Below are 22909 nucleotides of genomic sequence, written 5' to 3'. Positions count from 1 at the left end.
AAAAAAAAAAAAAAAAAAAAAAAAAAAAAAAAAGGCATCATGAAATTTGCAGGCAAATAAATGGAACTAGAAAGAAAGAAGAAACCACACCCTCATCCTCAGGACGGAAACTCAGAGCCCAGAAAGATAAGTGTGCTATGTTTTCCCTTCTATCTGCATATGAACCACTGAGTAAATGGTAACCAAGATACACTCTATAGAGCTCGAAGGGAGAAAGGAACTGGGGAGGAGGAGGAGGCACAGGACCTCCCTGGGAAGGAAAACAGAATGATTTTATGGATGGACTGGAGTAGGGGCAGGGAACAATGCGAGGGTCAGGTGAGAACTGGGAGGTGAGATGAGGCTGAGGAAGGGAATGAGACAGCTGGAACTGAAGGGCATTTGAGGGGCACCATGGAAACCTGGTATAAGATAGGAAGGTGATCCTAACAAAGTCTCCAAATAATGAAGAAGCCGAAACCCCCACTGGCCCAGTGCTGGGGATGGGTTTCATCTAATTGAGCTGCTCCTGAAAGGGTTCCACAGACATTCCCAAACCCCAAACTGCTGCCTAGACAATACGCTGTTCTCCACAAACTGACATCACTGAACATGGAAAGGCTGAGCTGGTGCCTACAAAGAACCTTCACCACTATGTTCTAGTGTCTATGACACAGAAAGGTACTCTGCTGGCTACCAAGAGAGAATGGTAAACACCAACTCAATCACAAAGCCTTTGAACTACAATCTGTCTTTCCTGAAAAGTATGCTAGGGCAATGGTGGCATAAAGCTTGGGAGTAACCAACCAATGTCTGGTCTGACTTAAGGCCCACTCCATGAGAAGGAACTCACACCTGACACTGCTTGGGTGGCCAAGAACCAGAGACTAGATAGTCCAGAGACCTAGGGTAAAACCAAATGCTATTTGTCTTTAAAAAAATAACAATAAAGGGAGTCCTAATGATATTCTGCTATATTCATAGATCAGTGCCTTATTCAGCCCTCACCACAGAGGCAAATACAGAGACTCACAGCCAGACATTATGCAGAAAGTGAGAGACCTTAGAATACACAGCTCTAAATGAGATATCTCCATCAAATCCCTCCCTCAGAGCTCAGGGGACTCTGTGGAAGAGGAGGCAGATGGAATGGGGAACAAAGAATGGACAAAGGGCCCCAGGAGAACAAAGCCCTCTAAAGCAACTGAGCAAAACTCATGTGAACTTACAGAGACTGAAGCAGCAATCACAGGGCCTCCAACATGGGTCCTCTGGACACCAGTCCCCTGCATACACGCATGCACGTACATACACTATAGCTTTCGGTTTATGGGACTCCTGAATGTGTAAACCTGTGGGTCTCCGATTCTTGTGCTTTCTCTTAGGGATCTTTCATTTTCAATTGTCCAACTTCAACTTTCTTCAAATATTTTACTCTGTTATTATCTCCTAGAAGCCTATTCTTTGCTAATGAGAGATAGAAAGGGAATGGATCTGGATAGAAGAGGCGGTGGAAAGGATCTGGGAGGGGTTGAGGGAGGGGAAACTGTATTCAGAGTATATTGTATGAGAAAGGAATCTATGTTTAATAAAAGGGGAAGAATGTCTATAAGCCAACTCACATCCAACTGCTAATTAAAAGAATTTTACTTTGGACATCCTGAAATATCTTGATTTTAACATTATCAGTTTTGTCCAGGGGAGTTTTAGTCCCAAATCTGACCACCATCTCTCACTTGTTCCAAGTTTATAGTACACAGATACACAGATGTAACTTTCTAATTTAAAAATGATTCATGAGCATGAAATCCAGGATCTTTCACTGGATGCCAGATTAAAGGCAAAGCTCAGACACTGAAGCCCCTGGGAACACTCAACCCCAATGAGTTTTCTCTCTGCTCAAGACTTAGGTGTCTGTCCACCCATCACTCTGTGTGAAGTCTCTTTCCACTCCATCTGAGACGTCACCACACTGGCCGTGCCATTCATGTTCACATGAGTTTTTAGGCATAAGCAACAGAGAGTGTGCTTGGGCTTGACGTCTCAGTGTTGCTGAGGAGGTATTTGTTGTCATGCTCAGGAAGTAGTCAAGGCCCAGTTTGGCTTCAACTCTTCTGGCCTGAGGTGTTTACTTGAGGTAGCAAAAGTTTTCTTTAACTAGTAACTTATTTTCTGAAATAAAATATACTGGCTACAAAGAAGCCCAAGATTATGGACCAGTTCTCATCCTATATCTGCATAGTGCATACAAATATACACATAATTTTAAGCACACAAAAATACACATAATGTTAAAAGATTCATTGATTTCCTTTTGAATATTTACAGATCTCAAGAAATCCAAATCTCAGTACACTAAATAGCTTTGCTTCAAGTATTCTATAATTAATCCCTTAGAAGGGGGAGCAAAATAATCAAGGGAAACAGAGAGTGGGAGGGAATTGGGTGGGATGGAAAAGGCGGGGGGAGAGAGGAAGAATCAAGTATGGGAGGAGATAGAGGAGATGCACAGAGGGGCAGGAAATTGAACAGAGGTATGTAGCAATGTGAGATGGGGAACGGGGAGGTAGCAACCAGAAAGACCAGGCTGTCAGGAAAGCAAGAGCCTCCCAAGACCCCACGGGGATGACATTAGCTGAAATACCCCACAAAGGAGAAGGAGAACCTTTCAGAGACCATATCCAGAGGCATGGTCCCCCTGTTGAGGGAATGGGGCCACCCACCCATCTCCAAAATTTAACCCAGGATTGCTTCTGTCTAAAGGAAATACAGGAACCTGGGAATCCATCCCACATGCAGACACCAAACTCAGACACTATTGTGGATGCCAAGAAGTGCTTGCTGACAGGAGCTGACATCTGTCTCCTGAGAGGCTCTGCCAGATCCTGACCAATACAGATGTGGATGCTCGAAGCCAACCATCTGACTGAGCACAGGGACCCCAATGGAGGAGTTAGGGGAAGGACTGAAGGAGCTGAAGGGGCCTTATCCGGCATCAATGGGAGGGGAGGCCCTTGGTCCTGTGAAGGTTTGATGCCCCAGTGTAGAGAAATGCTAGGGCAGAGAGGCGGGAGTGGGTAGGTGGGTGGGGGAGCACCCTCATAGAATCAGGCAAGGGGGGATGGGATAGGGAGTTTGCAGAGGGGAAACTGGGAAAGGGGATAACATTTGAAATGTAAATAAATAAAATATCCAATTAAAAAAAAGATATTTCCTAAGAGTAAAACACACATAAAGAAACACGAGATACACATCTAAGTCATCTATACAGATTAAATACCAGTTACAATTACCCTTTCCATTCTTGTAACAAGCTGTTAATGATTCCCTTCAATACTGACTTCTGGATATCTTGAGGCTAGAGATAAAAGAAAATAATTAAGAGAAATAATTATTAGGATATTTTGTGATTTTTACATTAATTTTACTTGCATATCTGTTTGAATAATGACTTAGTGACTAGAGAGCGACACTAAGAGCAGTATCCGATTCACTCCTGAGACCTCCAGGGAGCACCAGCGATGTAGACTGCCATGAGGATGCTCTCTGGGATGTGCAGTATACAGTTTGCAGAAATACACAAGGTGATCTTTTGATGACCAGCAACAATTTTTGTAACTGAAAAAATTCATTTTTTCCTTGAGAGGACAAAATTGTAAGTCTAACAGTATTGTATTTATTAATTTAAAATGTTTGGCATATATTTTAGATATGTACACACTGATTCAAGTTATACGTTTTTGTGCCAAGGGTTTCAGTATGTAAAACAGGCTGGCCAAGATCTTTTGATCTTCCTCAGCCTCTTAATTGCTGGGATTACAAATTGCACAATTGTATCTGGCCATTAGGGATGCATTTAATTCCAATAAGTTAGTCTTGGTAACTCAGCAAGTGCTACCAAGCTATGTTCTATTAAAATTACATTTTTCTTTTAAGATGATAATGTAATTATGTCATCCCTCTTTCCCTTTCTTTCCTCAAAAACCTCCTAAATAGCCCTGTTTTCTCTCTTTCTAATTCATGGTGTCATCTTCATTAATTACTATGCATGTATAGGTAATATGGTACACACACACACACACAGTTGGTATAATGTTATTATGTGTATGCATGTTCTCAGGGAAGATCTTTGGTAGTGAATAACCAAATAAAGAAAAACTGTTTTATCCTAGTGCCCCAAAGTCATAAGAAAGGAAAGTATAGGCCAGTGATTCTCAACCAATGGGTCACAACTCCTTCGGCAAGCCTCTATCTGCAAAAGTATTTACATTAGGATTCATAACAGTAGCAACATTAGTTATGAAGAAGCGATGGAAATAATTTTACGGCTGGGGTCACCACAACATGAGGAACTGTCTTTAAGAGTGTCAGCTTTAGGAAGGTTGACAACCACTAGGATAGACCAGTATCTCTCTTAAGCACATATGTAAAACAGTCAACAAAATACTAGCAAATTGAGCCAAAAATATTTTTAAAAATTATGCACTATGGCCATGTAAGATTTAGTTCAACTTTACAAGGGTGATTTGACCTTTGGAAATACATGAATATAACTAATCACATTAGAACTGAATTCTTGATCTCTACTTAAAACCTACTGTCTCTGAGCATGTGTCACTTCCTGTGACTGATTCAGAACTGAACTTTAAGAATCACTCAGGTCACCTAAGTAAAACAGGTTTTAGAAAGTCTTTCTAAATACATATTAGATACAGAGGTATTTTCTGTTTAATTCTCAGATAATTAGAAAAAGAATGACCTAATTTTCTGAAAATTCTATTTACCATAAAATTATATCTGATTGTTTCGTGTAATTATATTACAAAGTGGCTGCATCTGAAAAAGAGGAGCTGTAGAGATGCATCCGAAGTCAAGAACACCTGCTAATCTTCCAGAAGACCGAAAATCAGTTCTTAGCTCCCTGTATTCACCTGTACACCACACACCACCCATCACCACCTGTAATTCCAGCCCCAGGGCATCAGGTGCCCTCTGCTGGCCTCTGTGGGCTCCCTTATACATATGCACACTTTCATTCACACAAACACACATAAATTAAAAATTAAAATGAATCTTTTTAAAAAACAAGAGTTGTACAATAAAGAAGAGACATAGAATTATACTACTCAAATATGTCCGTAAACAATACTTACAGTATTAAGTAAGGCATCAAACACAGCATTCACCAAATTGGCATTAACCCCAGAGTCCTCAATAGTATTAAATGAGGCTGTGGCATCTTTCTGCAAATTCAATTAAGGAATTAAAGATGTTTAACATTTCATGGATTATTCTTAATAATATCTGAATTATACTTTTTTTTATAATCTCAACTAATCTTATTGTCTGATGACCAAAAAAGAATTAAGGCAATTATTGAAAATAAAATTAATGTATAAGAATGATTTTAGTAATTTTTAAAAATTGAAAGAAATCAAACATTAATAACAGCAAAATAAAATATCTAGTAAATATCTAGTATTTTGGTACTTATAATTTAAAAATACACTTTTTAAGTCAATACTGACTATAAAATGGATATCTAGTAAATCACAAATAGTATTTTGATACTTATAACTTAAAAATAAATACACTGTTTAAGTCAATACTGACTATAAAATGGAGTCTCTTTTTTTAAATTTAAAATAAGGGAATGAAAAGTATCTTTTATATACCATTTATTACCTTAAATGCAGTGTTTAGTTCTGTGAAAGAATCAAATGCTGTTATGTAAAAAGCATGTACTGTCTTCCAATTTCCTGTGGCCTCAGCTTTTTCTAAATCTTCCCTAAAAAATAAACAAAATCATATATTAATCATAAGTGGAGAGAAACATTATTCAGACAAACAGCATTTCTTTAAAAATGAATATCATACTAAATACATAATTTTAATACTGAAAACAATAAAAATCAGTTATAGTTGATACAAACAGTATATAAATGTGTAGTTCATAATTATATTAAAATAGTAATTCACTGTTTCTATTGACTTTTTTCCTATAATAGTCTTGTTCTGTAGCACATGTTGGCCTCAAACTTGGGGTATTCCTCCTGCCTCAGACTCCTGAGCACTAGAATTACTGGTGAGTAATACCACATCCAGCTAAGAATCATCACCTCACCCTGACACGCGCCCTTTCTCAGGCTGTCCTCTTCCTCCACAGTCCTCCTTCTGGAGCTTTATACTTTATGGCCTGAGTCTCTCCTTTCCCATCCCCCATGTAAGTGCTTCAAATTATGCAGTTTGATTTTCTGAATGGTGACACAGCTTTTAGAGAATGGTTACATAGCAGATGAATTTGTGTGTGTGTGTGTGTGTGTGTGTGTGTGTGTGTGTGTGTTTTAATGGTAAACTTAATTTCTGCCAATGTTTTGGGACAATTCTGACTCATTCTCTTGGTGTTTGCTGTCTTTTGCTATAACATATCCACTCTTCATTATTCACACATTTATTTATACCTTCAACTTGAGATATCTTTTGTCTAGTATGTTATAAAAATCTACAAGTTCAGCTAATTTTTCAGGGAAAGATGTTAACCGATGCATAGCCCTGACATGCAGATGACTGTCAATCTACACAGAAGAGAGTTACAACTTACTCAAAGTCTTTTACAGTTTTGGGCTGGCTAGGAAGAGTAGGTTCTGGAAGGGGTGGGACCTTCACTTCAGATGATAATGCTTCCACAGACATGCGCTGCTTTTGTCTAACATCAAGACAAATTGGTGGTAGGTCTCTCACTGTGAAGTGTAAGAGAACATTCCATGTAATGAATCAAAGCGTTTTCAAGTTAGCAAATAACAGAATAACTCAACGTGAACAGGAAATAAGCATTTTATAATGCATTCACTTTGGATTAGGCACCTTCCAGGCACTTCATTCCTAACAGCTATTAGACTGTGCTTTCCATAAACTCAGAACCTTTAACAGCTATTTGACTATACCTTGCATAAAGTTAGAGTTGACTACCATTCATCTCCATTCCTCCCCAAAGCCCTTCATAGATGAAATGTATAGTTCTTTCTCTCCTTCTCTTTTAAAGGTGCCTTTCAAGGAATAGTTCAGTGAAACTTAACATTATCAACACTTACTAACTTTTCAGAAATATGCAAATCACTTACATATGCGTTCTTATCAGAGTGCACAGTCACTAAGGCTTTATTTGCTTGCCTCTGCCCTCTGGTCTGGAGTCTTGCACTGGCCCACATTTACTCTCCCACTTCCTTGAAGTAGTTGCATGTATTTAAGATCTTACTTTCTTATTCTGGCCATGCATTTCTCCTGTGTTTTCATGGTCTTCCTGGCTGTTCCTTAGTTCCTCATTATAATAAAAATTTGTAATTGATCCTTTTTGCTGCTAATTTTTACTTGAACATGTTATTTTTGAGCTCTCAGAACCAAGTACAGTTCTGTCCTTGGCTATTTCTGTGTAGAACCCAAACAAAGAGACCTCTATGACCCATGTGCCCCCCACCCCCCTTCTACTTGCACTCAGGTGTTAGTTTTCTTCAGTGCTATGCTGCTCAGTTTGACTGTAAACTCAGTATGGGGTGCCCTGGGATAAGAAGGGCTGTCAGTTATCTCTGAGAATTCTCAGGAATCTCATTGCTTCCCTTTGCTGGACCTCTTTGTTTACCCTTCAGCTTCAGCAGGTTCTGTTCTAGAATCTGCCTTCTGAGCTTAACAATGAATATCTATTACTTATTTTGAAACTCTCTTATTCCACGGCTCACCAAACAGCTTCACTTAGTTCTCCTGATACCTCCTGCCCAGCAGCTCACACCAGGGAGAACTTACATTTTTGGTTATTTATTCTGTTTATTTTTAGGGGTTTAAGAGGCTACTTTTATCAGTTTACTTTAGTGTAAATTATGCTCATGATTTTAAACATTGATACATAGTTAACCTATGTTTTACATAATGACTTAAGGAGACTGAAAAACTTTTGTTTGTTTCTGCTGCTATATTCACAGAATCTAGCACTTGCCCTTTTTTATCTTAGAAAATTGGAAAATTCTCTCACAACTCCATTAGCTAATTTTACCTAACTTTCCCTGTAGTACTTTGTGTTTTTATAATTGGGAACTTGCGATTTAAATCTCTTTTATTGTGTTTTTCTTCACGGAAACATACGCAGACACTAAGAACAATGTTCAGTAAGTAGTAAATGAACATCAGAGTACTCATGCCATCAATAGATTAATTGACTGGTAAGAGTTGAATGGGATATTAGAAGGTGGGGCCTAACTAGATCAAGGTTACTGTTTTAGTCAGCGTTCTATTGCTGTTATGAAACACCATGGCCACAGCAACTTTTATAAGGAAAACATTTAACTGGGGTTTGCTTCAAGTTTCAGAGGCTTTGTTATCCATTTTCATGGTGGGAAGCATGGCTACATGCAAGCATACATGGTGCTGGACAAGCTGCTGTGAGTTCTATATTCAGGTTTGCAGGCAGCAGGAAGAGAGAGTCACTGGCCCTGGCTTGAGCTTTTGAAAACCTCAAAGCCCACCTGCATTGACATACTTCATCCAACAATGCCACTCCTCCTAATCCTTTCCAACAGTGCTACTCCCTGGTGACCAGGCATTCAAATCTATGAGCCTAGGAGGGCCATTCTCATTCAAACCACCAGTTACTTACTGAAGTGTGCCTTTGAAGGGTTTATCTTATCACCAGACCATTGTCTCTCTCACCTTCCAGCAGCCTTGAGGTGAGCAACCCTACTTGTCTGTATTTGTCCCGTGTATAATGGGGCTAAGTAATAATGGATTAAGACAGTAACTCAAATTGAATCTTCCTTTCCCTTAAGTTGATTTTCTCAGGTATTTTGTTCCGGTTATAAGAAAACTAGCTAACACAGTGTATTTTAAAATAAAATTTTCCTGTTAGAAGATAGTTGAATTTTCAAATTTTCATATGTCATAGAGTATGGCTTTCATGTTTTACAAGCTTGAAACACTGATGGCTGAGCCCTCCTTAGGGTCTGGGTGAAGCCGGTGGGGGCAAGACATAAATTCATTTCTAACATGCTCCTAGGTGACGCTGATGTTGCTTGTCTAGGGATGTACTATGTGATGTTCTATTTATTCAGTGATGTGAGGTGAGAAGGCAGTGATTCTGAAAACACAGTCTATAGATTATTACATTTCTAAGTTTCTATAATTATTTTATACCTCTCATTAACTATGCAAATATTAAAGATCTAGCAGTTTGTACTATAAACAAAGATTTGATTAAGACTTAATTTATTATCAAGTAAAATTAAATATTTCCAAAAATAATTTCTTATGTTTAAACATTTTTATTAATAGTGAGGGACATGTTTTACAATGATCTTTTGTGACTCTTCCATCTTTCCTTGTTCTTCACTAGAATTACCCTTTCCTATCCCTTCCCACACACTTTTCCCAATCTGGCTATAAACACCCTCTATTAAACACAAACAGACTCATTCAAATATAAATCAGCTTATTCACAAATTAAGCTTATATGCATGCACATTTTTATACCCACTCACTTTTATTAATACCATGCTGAGGTAGAACAGTGAAATACAAGTTAGTAAGAGAACTTGGTTTTGGCAGAGGCTGAGAGTAGGAGAGTCTTATATAAGAGAGACAGTAACGCTGAGGCTGGGAGGATGTCCAGTGAGGTAGCACCAGAGGCCAACAGCAGGTTCTATTTTTAGTTCCAAAGGTAATGTGACTGATGAAAACTACAGAATGTTAACATGCATGTTAATGAAGTCTCAGAATCCTTTGCTCATATCAGTGAATGGAAGCCAAATTACAGGATGTGACATTCAGCTATTAAGGGAAGAAAAATAACAGCTCACAGCTGCTCTTATGTCCCTAAATATCAAAGCATTGTTTCTAGAGAGTGGTTTTCTGCCTTTTCTCACAGATGGCTTTTATTAAAGTTCAACTCAAATGAGAGAACCAATAAGTATGGTGATTAATTAAACCTCATATCAATATCATAAATAAAACAGGAAAATCTTCGTTCTGACATATGCAACTGCAATATATGAGGATATTGTACTACAGTATAAAAAAGCAAAAATACATTTGTGAAAACATGCCATTTAGGTTTCATTCAGTCAATACTTGGAACACACCATACTAAATTGATAAGCAGTAATAATTTTCCTTCCTTTTAATAAACTGCTGCCTATTTTAGCTTGTTGCTTAGAAACATTAAGTAAGACACTTGAAGCCAATGTAAAAAGAATACAAGCATGATGAGGGCTGGTAGGTAGTATATTAAAATGCGTGTAGACTGTAATATTGTTATGTATAAAGGAGTGAGATTATTAGCAAAATTTTGCCATCTCACTATTTATGGATTGACTCTGGTTGAAAAATGGCATATGTAGCTTTCTGCAACTTCTGCAACTGCAACTTCGGTTGGTTATATAAAGACTCTTCCTGCATAGCTGTTGAATATAGTAACAGTAGCTCAGAGATAATCAAAAGTATCTATGTAGATTGTTCAAGAGAAGCAACCTAGGTCTCTGTGCTGCTGACACGGAAGTCCTGACAGACAGAGTGGTTGCTTTAATGCACAACTGCAAAACATCATCCCCTAGGTCTCATGAATAATGGGAAAGCCCCAGCTTGAAAATCAGGAACTTAATCTACTGCTTGTTGAGTTACTCAGTTAACCTTAGTCACTGAGGCTCCTAGAACATTAGCTTTGATATAAAATTATTGAAATGGTCAGTCATTCCTAAGGCTGCAGAGAACTTGAAAGGCCAACCTGGGGGTGTAAGGGCTGCTTGACCAGGAGTACTTACCTTCCTTTGCTCACACTATCAGCTCTTTGGAATTTTTCACATTGTAAATATCTGTTACTGCTCTAGTTGGTGGGAACCTGGGAAAATGTGGCCTAAAATGAGGGGGTCTACAGTTTCATGAATAGGCAACTCTATACAGAACATCAGACAATTATACTCTGAGGGTTAAGACGAGTCACCCAAGTAAAGTACACAACCACAAAGACAGGCCAAAATGTTCTTTTTCATAGAGGTTCTGGTGGTTCAAATGAAAATGGCCCTCGTAGGGAATGGCACTATTAGGAGGTGTGGCCTTGATGGAGGAAGTGTGTCTCTGGGGTAGGCAATGAGGCTCAAGATGCTCAAGCCACGCCTAGTGTCTCACCCTCTTCCTGTTGCCTGCTGATCCAGATGAAGAACTACTAGCTACTTCTCTAGTGCCATGACTGCCTGTGTGGCCACCACACTTTCTGCCATAATGAAAATGGATTAAACCTCTGAGCTGTAAGCCAACTCCAATGAAATGTTTTCCTTTGTAAGAGTTGCCATGTCATGGGTCCCTTCACAGCAATAGAAACCCTAACCAAGACAGGCATATGAGTAACAACAGCTGAAGTAAACTCACTCTTATCTGCTACACCTAGAAGGAGCATGAAAACACATTTCAACAACAGTTCTGTGTTTTGAAGAAACTGAGGTCACAAGACTCTTGTCTTATTTTCGGTTCCAACAACAATTCAAAAACAAAGTAGACAGGACTTAGAAAACAATCAAATATAAAAAAATCTCTCAGCAGTGTGATTAATATCGTGACCTGCTGTAGAGTAGCAAAGAAAAGTAAAATGTGCATGTTATCTAAAAGCCTCCTTTCAGGTCTGGGGTCCTGCTCTACAACATGCTCTACAGACAGTTTTGGAAGAATCAAAAGCCCTATCTTCTTTTCCTCGATCTACATATTATATCCACATATATGGTGGTTTTTTAATATGCCCATAAGTTCTTTGATATTTCTTCAATCAAAAGAAGGAGTCTAGTTGCAATCCTTTTGAATATGGGCCAGCCTTAATGAATCCCTGATAATAAAACTTAGTACAAGTCATGACTTGATTATAAAAAGCCATGCAAGTCTTGTTTGGCTTCCTCCTTGGGGATATTCAGTTTGTAATTCAGTCATTATGCTGTACAGAAGTTAGGAAGCCACATTAAAAAGGCCACAGGTAGGTAGGTACCTAGTCCCAGCCCCATCTACAGTCTAAGACTCCAGACACATAAATGTTCAGCAAGCTCTCAGAGGTAACTCTAGGTCCCCATTTTTCAAGCCACCTCAGATGATGTTCAGGAGAAAAAAAAAAGATTCCCTTCCAATAACTACTAAATTTTGAGGTGGTTGTTATAATACAAATAAATAATGGAAAATGTAACATTGGGAAAATCAAGTCATCTCTCAGAATTTTATGTCTCATCTCTTAAACAAATAAAGGGGCTGAAGGGATGGCTCAGCAGTTAAGGAAAGCTTGCTGCCCTTGCAGAAGACCTGGGTGTGGTTCCCAACAACCACACCTGGCAATCACAACTTCTTGGCATGGTTCAAGGGATATGATGAGGCTCTGGGAGCTTGCATGTATGTGATAGGTTTATACATATATACAATATTTACATACATTTAGATATATACACAATAAATTTAAAAAACACAAAAGAACAAATGGATGCTTTTGAAGATAAATGGTCAGTTGAGAAGACTTTTAATTCCTCTCAAAATTCCATTAAAACTTCAACAAAAAGTTTTCTTATTTTTATGACATAACCTGCAGATTCAAAAGGCTATATAGCCTCAAAATTAAAAAGAATGTGTAAACACTGACTTAGATTCATGACAGCTAAACACGAAGGCTCAATGAAGTAAGATGAAATGGAACTTCATTTACACTACTGAATTCCTGAAGGAGAGGAAATCTGGACATGGCTATTTAAATAGGGAGGTCATAGAAACTAAAGTGAAAACTGAAGACAAGCTGAAGACTAGATCCCTAGTTGGTCTCTCTTTGTCACAGGGTCACAATGCCTCTCCATTCCTACTCCAGTGGAAATCCAGGAATTTACATTCTTTGGAGAGAATACAATTGGCACTTTGGCCTGGGAGAAACGTTATCTGAGGTGATAAGAGCAGCGAGAATACGGGAAGAAAATGCTAAATGCTAAATTCTAAAAATTATCAAGAGACCACTTTCATTTCCATTTTCCTACTAAATCACTCAATTCAGCTTCACTTCATAAGGTCTCCCTACCCCCACACCACAAGAGACGATTACAGCTTTCTTGGAGAATCTGGCATCGTTATTAAAAGAAATAATGATGTTAATTAATCAAACGTCCCTAAACAGAAGCCTACCCATATCATCTTATGATAAAGCTTAAGTCTAATAACCTTACCCAGGCCTCAGATTTCAATTATTTTTTTCCTTAGGGCAAATGATAGGCAGAAAACTAAATATAAATTTCTGATCGAAAGTCTCCAATGTGGAAAAGACAAAAACAAAGACAAATAAAACTTGACTTTAAAATCCATGAAAGAAGGCAGGGTGGAAACCTATCTTAGAAAGCTATCGGTTTTTCTTCTGATGGATTAAAAAAAATCATGACATAAGAAAGTTCTGTAAAAGAAATATGCAGGGTGTGTCAAAGAAGTCTTAATAACTAAAGACACGGCTACAAAAATTACATGCCTATAATCCCAGCTAGTCAGGAAGTTGAAGGAGAAATATCATAAATTTGGGGTTAGTCTAGACAACTTGGCTAGATTCTGTATAGTGCATGCCTCTTATACTCAAAACCCTACATTCAATCCTTGGTGGTGGGAGGGAGAAAAAGGGAGACAGGGTCAGGGGAGAAAAGAAAGAATTTAAAGATATTCCCCCAAAGACAAAACAATGTAAAAGGTCTTCAGTTCTATTCCACTGATCTTCCTGCCTGTTTCTGTACCAATACCATGCAGTTTTTATCACTATTGCTCTGTAATACAGCTTGAGGTCAGGGATGGTTCTTTTATTGTTGAGAATAGTCTTCACTACCCTGGCTTTTTTGTTATTCCAAATGAATGTGCAAATTGCTCTTTCTACCTTGGTGAAGAATTGAGTTGGAATGTTGGTGGGGATTGCACTGAATCTGTAGATTGCTTTCGGCAAGATAGCCATTTTTACTATATTAACCTTTACAATCCATGAGCATGTGAGATCTTTCCATCTTCTGAGAGTTTTTTCGATTTCTTTCTTCAGAGACTTGAAGTTCTTGTCATATAGATCTTTCACCTGCTTGGTTCGAGTTACACTAAGGTATGTAATATTATTTGTGACTATTGTGTGTGTGTGTTTTCCCTAATTTCTTTCTCAGCCTGTTTATCCTTTGAGTAGAGGAAGGCTACTGATTTGAGTTAATTTCATGTCCAGCCACTTTGCTGAGTTATTTATCAGCTTTAGGAGTTCTCTGGTGGAATTTTTAGGGTCACTTAAGTATAGAATCATATCATCTGCAAATAGTGATATTTTGACTTCTTCCTTTCCAGTTTGTACCCCTTTGACCTCCTTTTGTTGTCTAATTGCTCTAGCTAGAACTTTGAGTACTATATTGAATAGATAGGGAGAGAGTGGGCAGCCTTGTCTAGTCCCTGATTTTAGTGGGATTGATTTAAGTTTCTCTCCATTTAGTTTGATGTTGGCTACTGGTTTGCTGCATATTGTTTTTACTATGTTTAGGTATGGGCCTTGAATTCCTGATCTTTCTAAGACTTTTAACATGAAAGGGTGCTGAATTTTGTCAAATGCTTTCTCGGCATTTAATGAAATAATCATGTGGGGTTTGGGGTTTTTTTTGAGTTTGTTTATATAGTGGATTACATTGATGGGTTTCTGTATATTGAACCACCCACCCCTGCATCCCTGGGATGAAGCCTACTTGATCATGATGGATGATCATTTTGATGTGTTCTTGGATTCGGTTTGCGAGACTTTTATTGAGTATTTTTCCAATATTGAACAATGGCCAATCTTTGACCATGAATGAAGTCAAGTAGCAGAAGGCACACCTATGAGAAACAGGCGCTAATAAACTGTAAATGTATCCAAAATATCACCCTAGCAAAACCAGAAACATCCTTCAACGATCAATCAAAATCATTATACTGACAAATTCTATCTTAGCTATTACTTATAAAACTTAGGTACAGAAGACGTTTATAGTTCATTAGTCATAACTGCCCCATTTTGTGACCATAAAACAAAGCCCTATGAGGGTTAGATGGTTAAGAGTGCACAGAGGTGTAGGCAGTCAGCTGACAGCGTGAGCACCATGCAAGGCATAATGGAACAATTTAAAGGTTCCCTAACTCAGTTCAGCTCTTGTGCTGTTTTTGACTACTTCAGTTGTAGCGTGAAGCAGAAGCCAGGAAAGACCAGAGAACATTAGTTATGACAGGTGGTGTTTACATCACTGCCTGTAAGAGGACTTTTCTGAACATTTAGCAAAAAGAAAGCTGAAGGAGGGAGAAAGGAAAAAGAGGAGGGAACCCTATGATTCACAGAACTTTAGCCATCTGAGCCAAAAAAAGTAACACATTCACTGGGTTGGGGAGATGGACTTTTTACCAAGTGCAGTGAAGTGTATGTAAAACTCTTAAGCATGACTGAAGTGTTCTTTGCATTAAAAATACAAGTTATTTCTGTAGAAGCTCATCTTTAATGAACTAGATGTTTCATACTAGATGTTTCCTACAGAATTAAAGACCAGAGAAGGATGAGGTATCTTACTAGGGCAAACAAGCCAGCACAGAAGATTTATCTCCTACTCCTTTCTTTACTCAGAAAATCACTTAACAATTACAGACTACATAAAACACAGATGCTAGGCCCTAGAGATGCCTGGATTGGAAACTCAAGAAACCTAGAAATATATGCATGCTCAGATCTGACAGTTACACTTCCAGGAATATCTTACAAACACTTTGCAGATGAACAAAATGGAATATATATATAAAGTCACTTGTTGTGGTACTGTTTCTGCTCTTTAAAAAAGGATGGACACAACTCATTCTTTTTAATGAGGTCTGAATAAACATATAAGTCTAATATAATGGAATATAATTATAAAGAACAAGAAAGATACCTCAAATAAGACAGCTAAAAATAACAATCCAAGGTGCTGGATGATGTACATGTAGGAAAAAATATGTATGTATGAGAATATATATATATTAATTTTTTAAAAAGAATTACTTATTTAATATATGTGTGTGCACTAAAGCTGTCCTCAGACACACCAGAAGAGGGCATTGGATCCCATTACAGATGGTTGTGAGCCCCCATGTGGTGGCTGGGAATTGACTCAGGACCTCTGGAAGAGCAGTCAGTGCTCTTAACCGCTGAGCCATCTCTGCAGCCTGAGAAAATACCTATGTTCCTATTTACACAATAGAATACAGGAGATGGAAAACAATGTGACAGTGACACATAGGAAGCTACTAATTCTTAGCTGTGTTTTCTAAGCTCTGGAACAATTCTATTAGTGTTTAACAGAAAAGCCCCAGACAGACAAACTATAAACTTCAGCAGTTGCCCAGAGGCAGACTGGAGAGGAAAAGGAAAACAGCTGAGCTCTTTGAGTTTGGGTGGCAGGAAGGTCGGCTGCATGGTGGTAGGCAGTCATGTGGCTGGGAGGCGAAGGTGTAGAGGAGTGAAGTCAACGTGCTGGGGAAGCCCAATGAGTCAGGAGAGCAGGCTCAGAAAAGAGAAGGAATAAAAGAGAAAACTGTTTTCCAAGTAGTTCAGAAAAGCAGACAGACTTCTAAGCTGCATGTCTGTGGCTCTGGTAAGACAGTGCCTGCTCTGGGGGTAGGAATTCTAGGATGGAGAAGTTCACTAACTCATTAAATGGATAATTATTTTACCATCTCTTTAGGGTGGCTTAAAGTGAGCCCACTTTTGAATCATATAAATGTGCTATTCAGAAAGTTATTCTGATCTAAAACAATAGCTTGTCCCCTCTCCAAAAGAAACATTTTAGGAGCAGACAGTAGTAAAAAAGATAAGTGAACTAATACAGCAAAATATTTTTTTTTTCAGATGCACTTTTCTTCAGGAATAGTTAAGAAAATAATGAAGGCACTGACTGGCTTAGAAGATCTTAGAGATTTAGTCCAGGAAAGCTGAAGACCAGGGTTGAGGCCTTAGAGATACTTCCAAAGTAAAAATCCTCAAGTGGCAAGTCCTTTACTCACCCCAAACAGCAACCCCTGCCCCAGGTTTCCTCTAACCACCTATTTCTGTCTGCCGTTCACAGTGCTCTTAAATGGAAACTGCACTGCTTTACCTGCAAATACATCACAGGCCTTTCATGCAGACCTAACCATCGAGTTCAGACAACCTTTCTTCCCTTTGGCTGTTTCAGAGTGACATGTATTCCTCAAGTAAGAACTGCAGAGTTCAGGCCACACCAAGGCTCTGCTAAGAATAAACTCATAATATCAGCTGAGCTTGGAATCAAATACTGGCTTCTAGGGAAAATGGGAGTTCATATCCACTCTTTCTTGAATTACCAACAAAACAGAGACATCTCAAAAGGCTTACGGAAGAACTGCTTTGCTTCTTTTAAAGGTATTTTGTGAAGTTTTTAAAAAAATGTTTTAGGTAAGTCTAAAAGGGGGAAAGAAAAATACAAAAAGAGAAAGAGAAAGAAGGAAGGAAGGAAAGTTAAGTTGTTTTACCCACACAATTCTACTCCTACTTTACTTACCTTCTAGGCCTTTTCCTTTCTTTCTTTCTTTCTTTCTTTCTTTCTTTCTTTCTTTCTTTCTTTCTTTCTTTCTTTCTTTTTTGAAGATGCTGCATCATCCCTAGCAGCTGCTATAGTAGGTAAAACGCCTACACTTCTCAGCTTTTTCAAAAGACAGCCAACTTGACAGGCTTACCTAGCCATGCGATCTCCAGGGAGGAATGGATCCCTCAGCTGTTAGGGAACCCACACTGGGGGAACCCACACTGGGCTGCCACAGCTTCTCTAACTCCACTTGGAGATCATATGGGAGATAAGCTGTTAAGAGAATGCCTGGCCATAAGAAGAAAATTATAACAATTGCTAAGAATTATAAACTTCTGAAGAAATAATCTTAATTGACAAGTGAGAAAGACTTCTCAAAAAACCCAAGGAATTATATGCACGCCTACATAAAGACTCAGTCTAATTCCCATTCAATAAAAGCGTTCTTTCTGTAGCACCCGTGACATGTGAGCATACCAGAACTAAGGTGGTATCCAGACAGAACAGCCAGACGTCTAGACTGGAGTTCTATTAAGGTAAAAAAGTCTGCTCAACTGTTCAAGTAGAGTGATGTATGCAAAAACTCCAAGTTGAGTGAGTTTGGTGTTAAGTCCAGATTCCACAAGACTGGCTCTTATGAGAAAAAAAAAAGGCAAGAGGTGGAAATTTAGCTAGTTGGAACATAATTAGAGTAAAAAATGTATTTGAAAACCTATAGGCACATGAGCTGACAAGCCAAGTTCACAAATCAAAGTATCTGTACTGATAAGAAAGCAAGGGACAAGCCGGGCGTGGTGGCCCACGCCTTTAATCCCAGCACTCCGGAGGCAGAGGCAGGCGGATTTCTGAGTTTGGGGCCAGCCTGGTCTACAAAGTGAGTTCCAGGACAACCAGGGCTACACAGAGAAACCCTGTCTCAAAAAAAACAACCCCTCCCCCAAAAAAAGAGAGAGAGAGAAAGCAAGGGACAGGCATGCACAAAAAAATGAAACAAAGGTTACTGCTATCCACCACACTCTGACTTTGTCATACTCCATAAGTTTACAGCTCTCTGTTGTGCTTGGTCTCTGTATCTCCTTAAATGTTAACACTCCTAAACCAGGAACCTGTAGATGTGACCTTAAAACAAATAGACAATCCAGGTAGACAAAACCAATTACACAAATCTCTTACAAGTGGATCTTACACTGGCTGCAAAAGGCAAAGCTGAAGAACTCAAGAAGGTTAACATGCCTTCTGGGTGGGAGAGAAGACAGGGAGGGGAAGGGGGAACATCATCAGCTATTGGGGGAGGAGGACTGAAGCCCTGAGGGCCAGCAGAAAAATGGAAACAGGCAACCATGGGAGGCAGGAGGTGGAGGGACCCTCTAGAATGTACCAGAGATCTGGGAGGTGAGAGACGCTCAGGACTCAAAGGGAGGGACCTTAGATGAAATGCCCTACAGTAGGGAGAGGGAACTTGTAGAGTCTACCTCCAGCAGAAAGATAGGTATCAAGTGGAGGGTTGAGGTTGCCATCCCACAGTCAAAAACTCTGACCCAGAATTGTTCCTGTCTAAAAGAACTGCAGGGACAAAAATGGAGACCAAAATTGGGGTCCAGCTCAAGGGGAGGCTCCAAGGCCTGACACTATTAAAAATGCTATAATGTGCTTATGGATGCCTACCACCCCACCTGCCACCCTCTGTTTGAGAGCTCCAATAAGCAGCTTAAAGAGTCAGATGCAGATATTTATATCTAACCAACGGACAGAAGCCAAGAGACCCCTATGGTTGAATTAGGGAAAGGCTGGAAGAAGCTGAAGAAGGGGGCAGGCCCCACAGGAAGACCAGCAGTCTCATGTAATCTGGACCCCCCCTGCCACACACACACACAAGATCTCAAAACCAGGCAGTATACACTAGCTGATATGAGGCCCCCGACACATATACAGCTGAGGACTGCCTGGTCTGGCCTCAATGAGGGGAAAAAGCAGCTAATGCTTGAGAGACTTGAGGCCCCAGGGAGTGGGGAGGTCTGGTGGAGCAGGGTAGAGGTTGGGGGTGGGGACACCCTCTTGGAAATGGGGAGTGGGGAGGAGGGAGGAAAAATGGGATGAGAAACTGTCGGAGGGCAGACCAAGAGGGGGATAATGACTGGACTGTAAAAAAATGATTAAAGAATAATGATTTTAAAAAAGAGAAAGAAGGGGCTGGAGAGATGGCTCAGTGGTTAAGAGCACTGACTGCTCTTCCAAAGGTCCTGAGTTCAAATCCCAGCAACCACATGGCGACTTACAACCATCTGTAATGAGATATGACACCCTCTTCTGATGTGTCTGAAGTCAGCTACAGTGTACTTAGATAAGAATAAATAAATCTTTAGACTGGAGCAAGCAGAGGACCTGAATTCAAATTTCCAGCAACCACATGATGTCTCACAACCATCAGTACAGCTACAGTGTATTCATTTACATAAAATAAATAAATAAATAAATAAATCCTTTTTTTTAAAAAAGGAGAAAGAAGCAAAAAGAAAAAAATAAATCAAGAAAAGAACCCTGCTACTGGCCTTGAAAGAATAGCTTTGATATTATTAAGAACCAGTAAGAAGACATGTGGGAAGGAACTGTATATGTCTATATGACAGTCAGGAAAGGTGTTGGCATATCAACAAAAATCAATTTTGCCAGGAGGAGGAGGAAAAGGAGGTTGGAAAAGAATATTTGTGTAGAGTCCAGCCCAACCAACGTCTTGATTCCAACCTTGCAGGGGGTCTAAGTAGAGAACCTAGCAACATCCACCCTGACTTCTGACCTAAAGAACTGTGAGTTAATACCTGAGTGCACTTTTAAAGCCACGACATTGTGACAATTCATTATGCAGCAACGGAAGATAAATATGATGAGATTTTGACTACTGTGAGGGTGCAATGAAATGGTCTTCTAAACTATATAAATAAGTGTCATTATCCAGTCTTCTCAACTATATAAATAAGTTTCGTTATTCAGTTGACATGTCCAAGTAGAAATCAATATATATGTTGGAACAAATATGTGTGGGTGTAGGTATAAATAAATCAAAGGAAGAAAGACGTTATTGAAGATAGAGGTTCAGAAATAAAGTTCTAGGGATCTAACCTCTAAAACTGTACAGTAGGTCTAACGTTAGTATGCATTTCTTTTTTTTTTTTTAANGNTTTNTTTNTTTNTTATATATAAGTACACTGTAGCTGTCTTCAGACACTCCAGAAGAGGGCGCCAGATCTCGTTACGGATGGTTGTGAGCCACCATGTGGTTGCCGGGAGTTGAACTCTGGACCTTCAGAAGAGCAGTCGGGTGCTCTTACCCACTGAGCCATCTCACCAGCCCTAGTATGCATTTCTATAAAGAAAGATTTTGTAAGACTAAGTCATCACATAAGTTGTTTGGCTAGAGTATGAGGGCATTCCAAACTTCAAAGATTTGTGTCTTCACAGGGAAAGCTATCCTGAAGAAACATAAGCAATCTATATTTTCTATGATAAAATAAGCTATACAAAGAAACACTAAATATTTACATAGTTTATTGCTCTTTTGTAATAAACTTATTCACAAACGCTAAATAATTAAAGTACATTTTAGGTAGTTTAATACTATACTAGACTTTTAGCCAAGACACACAGACTATTACCATTCCTGATGTTAGGGAGAGCAAGGTGTGTAGGTGAGTTTCTGTTCTCAGCGGCTTCCTTCTTCTGGGTGACAGTCGAGACAAAGCTGCTGAAGGTGGAAATCTGGCCTTTGGATCCTCTGTCCAAGCCCTAAAGACAAAGTGTTTTAAAGATTTAGATTTCATGTCAGAAAGACGATGAAACTGTCGTACATGCAACTGACCAAATCATCATAAGCATAGAGAGCCGCAGCAATCATCTGACTACTTATATGCCGGTGAGGTTTGCAAAGGTGATGGCAACAATATACCTACTTCACAGTTATTATGAGTTTAACAAGGTCTACTCATAAAATAATTAACACCATTTCTTGTACATAGTATATAGTCCACCAATATTAACCACTTTAATTAAATATTTAAATAATACTGCTTTTATGATCACTAAAACTATAAATTCTAATAATTTAAGAGTTATAAGTTGATTTACTAAAGTCTTTACAGTGATTTGATTTAAAAATTCATATAAAATGACAAATCATTGAGTGTTGCTTTTTTCCAAAGCATTATAATTAAATTGTAGGTACACCAGGATTTCTAACCATATAGGGATCCTTAGGTATAGACCATAGAACATGCTAAAGAAGCTATCCATTAACATATTTTCCATCTCAACAACTCCAAAAATTCCTAAAACATTTAATTAATCTGTATTTTGTAAAAATAAAATATAATTTATAAAAAACAAAGTAAGAAGTAAGCTCAGTGCTGACTTCAGGCCTTTTCTTAGTTCTTGGATTCTTTTGACCTGATGTTCCAGATCTTGAGACAAGGCCTCTTTACATCCCTGGTGGCCTAAACTTGCTCTGTAGCTTAGCGTGGCCTTGACCTGTCTCAGCCTCTCCAATGCTAAGATCATCGATCTACACCACATGCCCCACTTTTCAGTTCCCAGAATCGTGAGAAAAGTAGTTAACTTACTTAACTCACACTGTGTGTACACGTGCACGTACACATGCCCATGTAAATGTGTGCCATGCTGCACAGGTGGAGGTCAGAGGGTAACCTCAGAGAAGCTGCGCTCTTCTGCACATGTAGATCCTAGTGACTGAACTCAGGTCATCAATCTCCATAGCAAGCACCTTCACCCAGTGAGGCATCTCTCCAGCCCAACATCTCTTTTTAACCTAATGGTAGTTTACTTTCATAGTAAAAGAAGAGGTTCTTTTTCACTTCTTTATTTAGTCACCAGATTGATTCCATTTACTCTTTTAGAAACAACTCATACATAATATAGCAGATATATTTTTGCTCACCAAATATTCGTGTGTTCTCTCCATATTTGCTTCCCTTTTACAGAGTCATCTGATTAACTCTGATAGGCTAGAAGCAGAAATCACATCTATAAGTTCTGGAAAGGAGTGATGACACATTTAAGACTGGTGGGGAAAATCCCAGCTCTTGCTGTTCTCCAGCACTCTAACAATGCCAGATGCTAAGAGCTGAGGCTCTGGATTGTTCATGAGCTTGGGTCTAGAGTGATAGATTATATAAAGCAGACCCACTCCTGACCCACAAGCTATATACACTAACAATAGTAAAACCTTTTAGAGCTTTTATACACTGGAATTGGGCTGTGTAACTGAAACAACAACTCATAACAACTCTGTTCCATGTTTTACTTTTCTGTAAAGCCAATCACTTTTGTTAAATCTT

General features: G+C 38.9%; 1 protein-coding gene and 1 long non-coding RNA gene across 9 annotated transcripts in view; one reads left to right on the top strand and one right to left on the bottom strand.

Annotated features, from left to right (window-relative positions):
- The window catches only part of Hectd2 (HECT domain E3 ubiquitin protein ligase 2), a 96692-nt gene that overhangs the window by 30837 nt on the left and 42946 nt on the right, over positions 1-22909 (bottom strand). For 6 of the 8 annotated variants that reach the window (XR_003835564.1, XM_029472590.1, XM_029472589.1 and 3 more), the window contains 5 exons: positions 21215-21344; positions 6581-6719; positions 5665-5767; positions 5133-5222; positions 3273-3337 (listed from right to left, as the gene is read on the bottom strand). Coding sequence is in view for 7 of the 8 variants with exons in the window: in XM_029472590.1 (XP_029328450.1) it covers positions 3273-3337; positions 5133-5222; positions 5665-5767; positions 6581-6719; positions 21215-21344 (527 nt within the window). In the remaining variant the exon portion in view is untranslated. The other 2 variants (XM_021151528.2, XM_021151529.2) reach the window with 2 other exon arrangements.
- On the top strand, positions 8553-16936 carry LOC110285399. Its single transcript, XR_003835565.1, has 3 exons — positions 8553-8693; positions 14033-14089; positions 16871-16936. It is a non-coding gene; the product is annotated as an uncharacterized LOC110285399 (long non-coding RNA).

The sequence above is a fragment of the Mus caroli genome, chromosome 19 (genome assembly GCF_900094665.2).
Source record: "Mus caroli chromosome 19, CAROLI_EIJ_v1.1, whole genome shotgun sequence".
NCBI classification, from domain to species: domain Eukaryota; kingdom Metazoa; phylum Chordata; class Mammalia; order Rodentia; family Muridae; genus Mus; species Mus caroli.
Note: the sequence above shows the minus strand (reverse complement) of the source record. Positions and strands in the feature narration are given on the sequence as shown.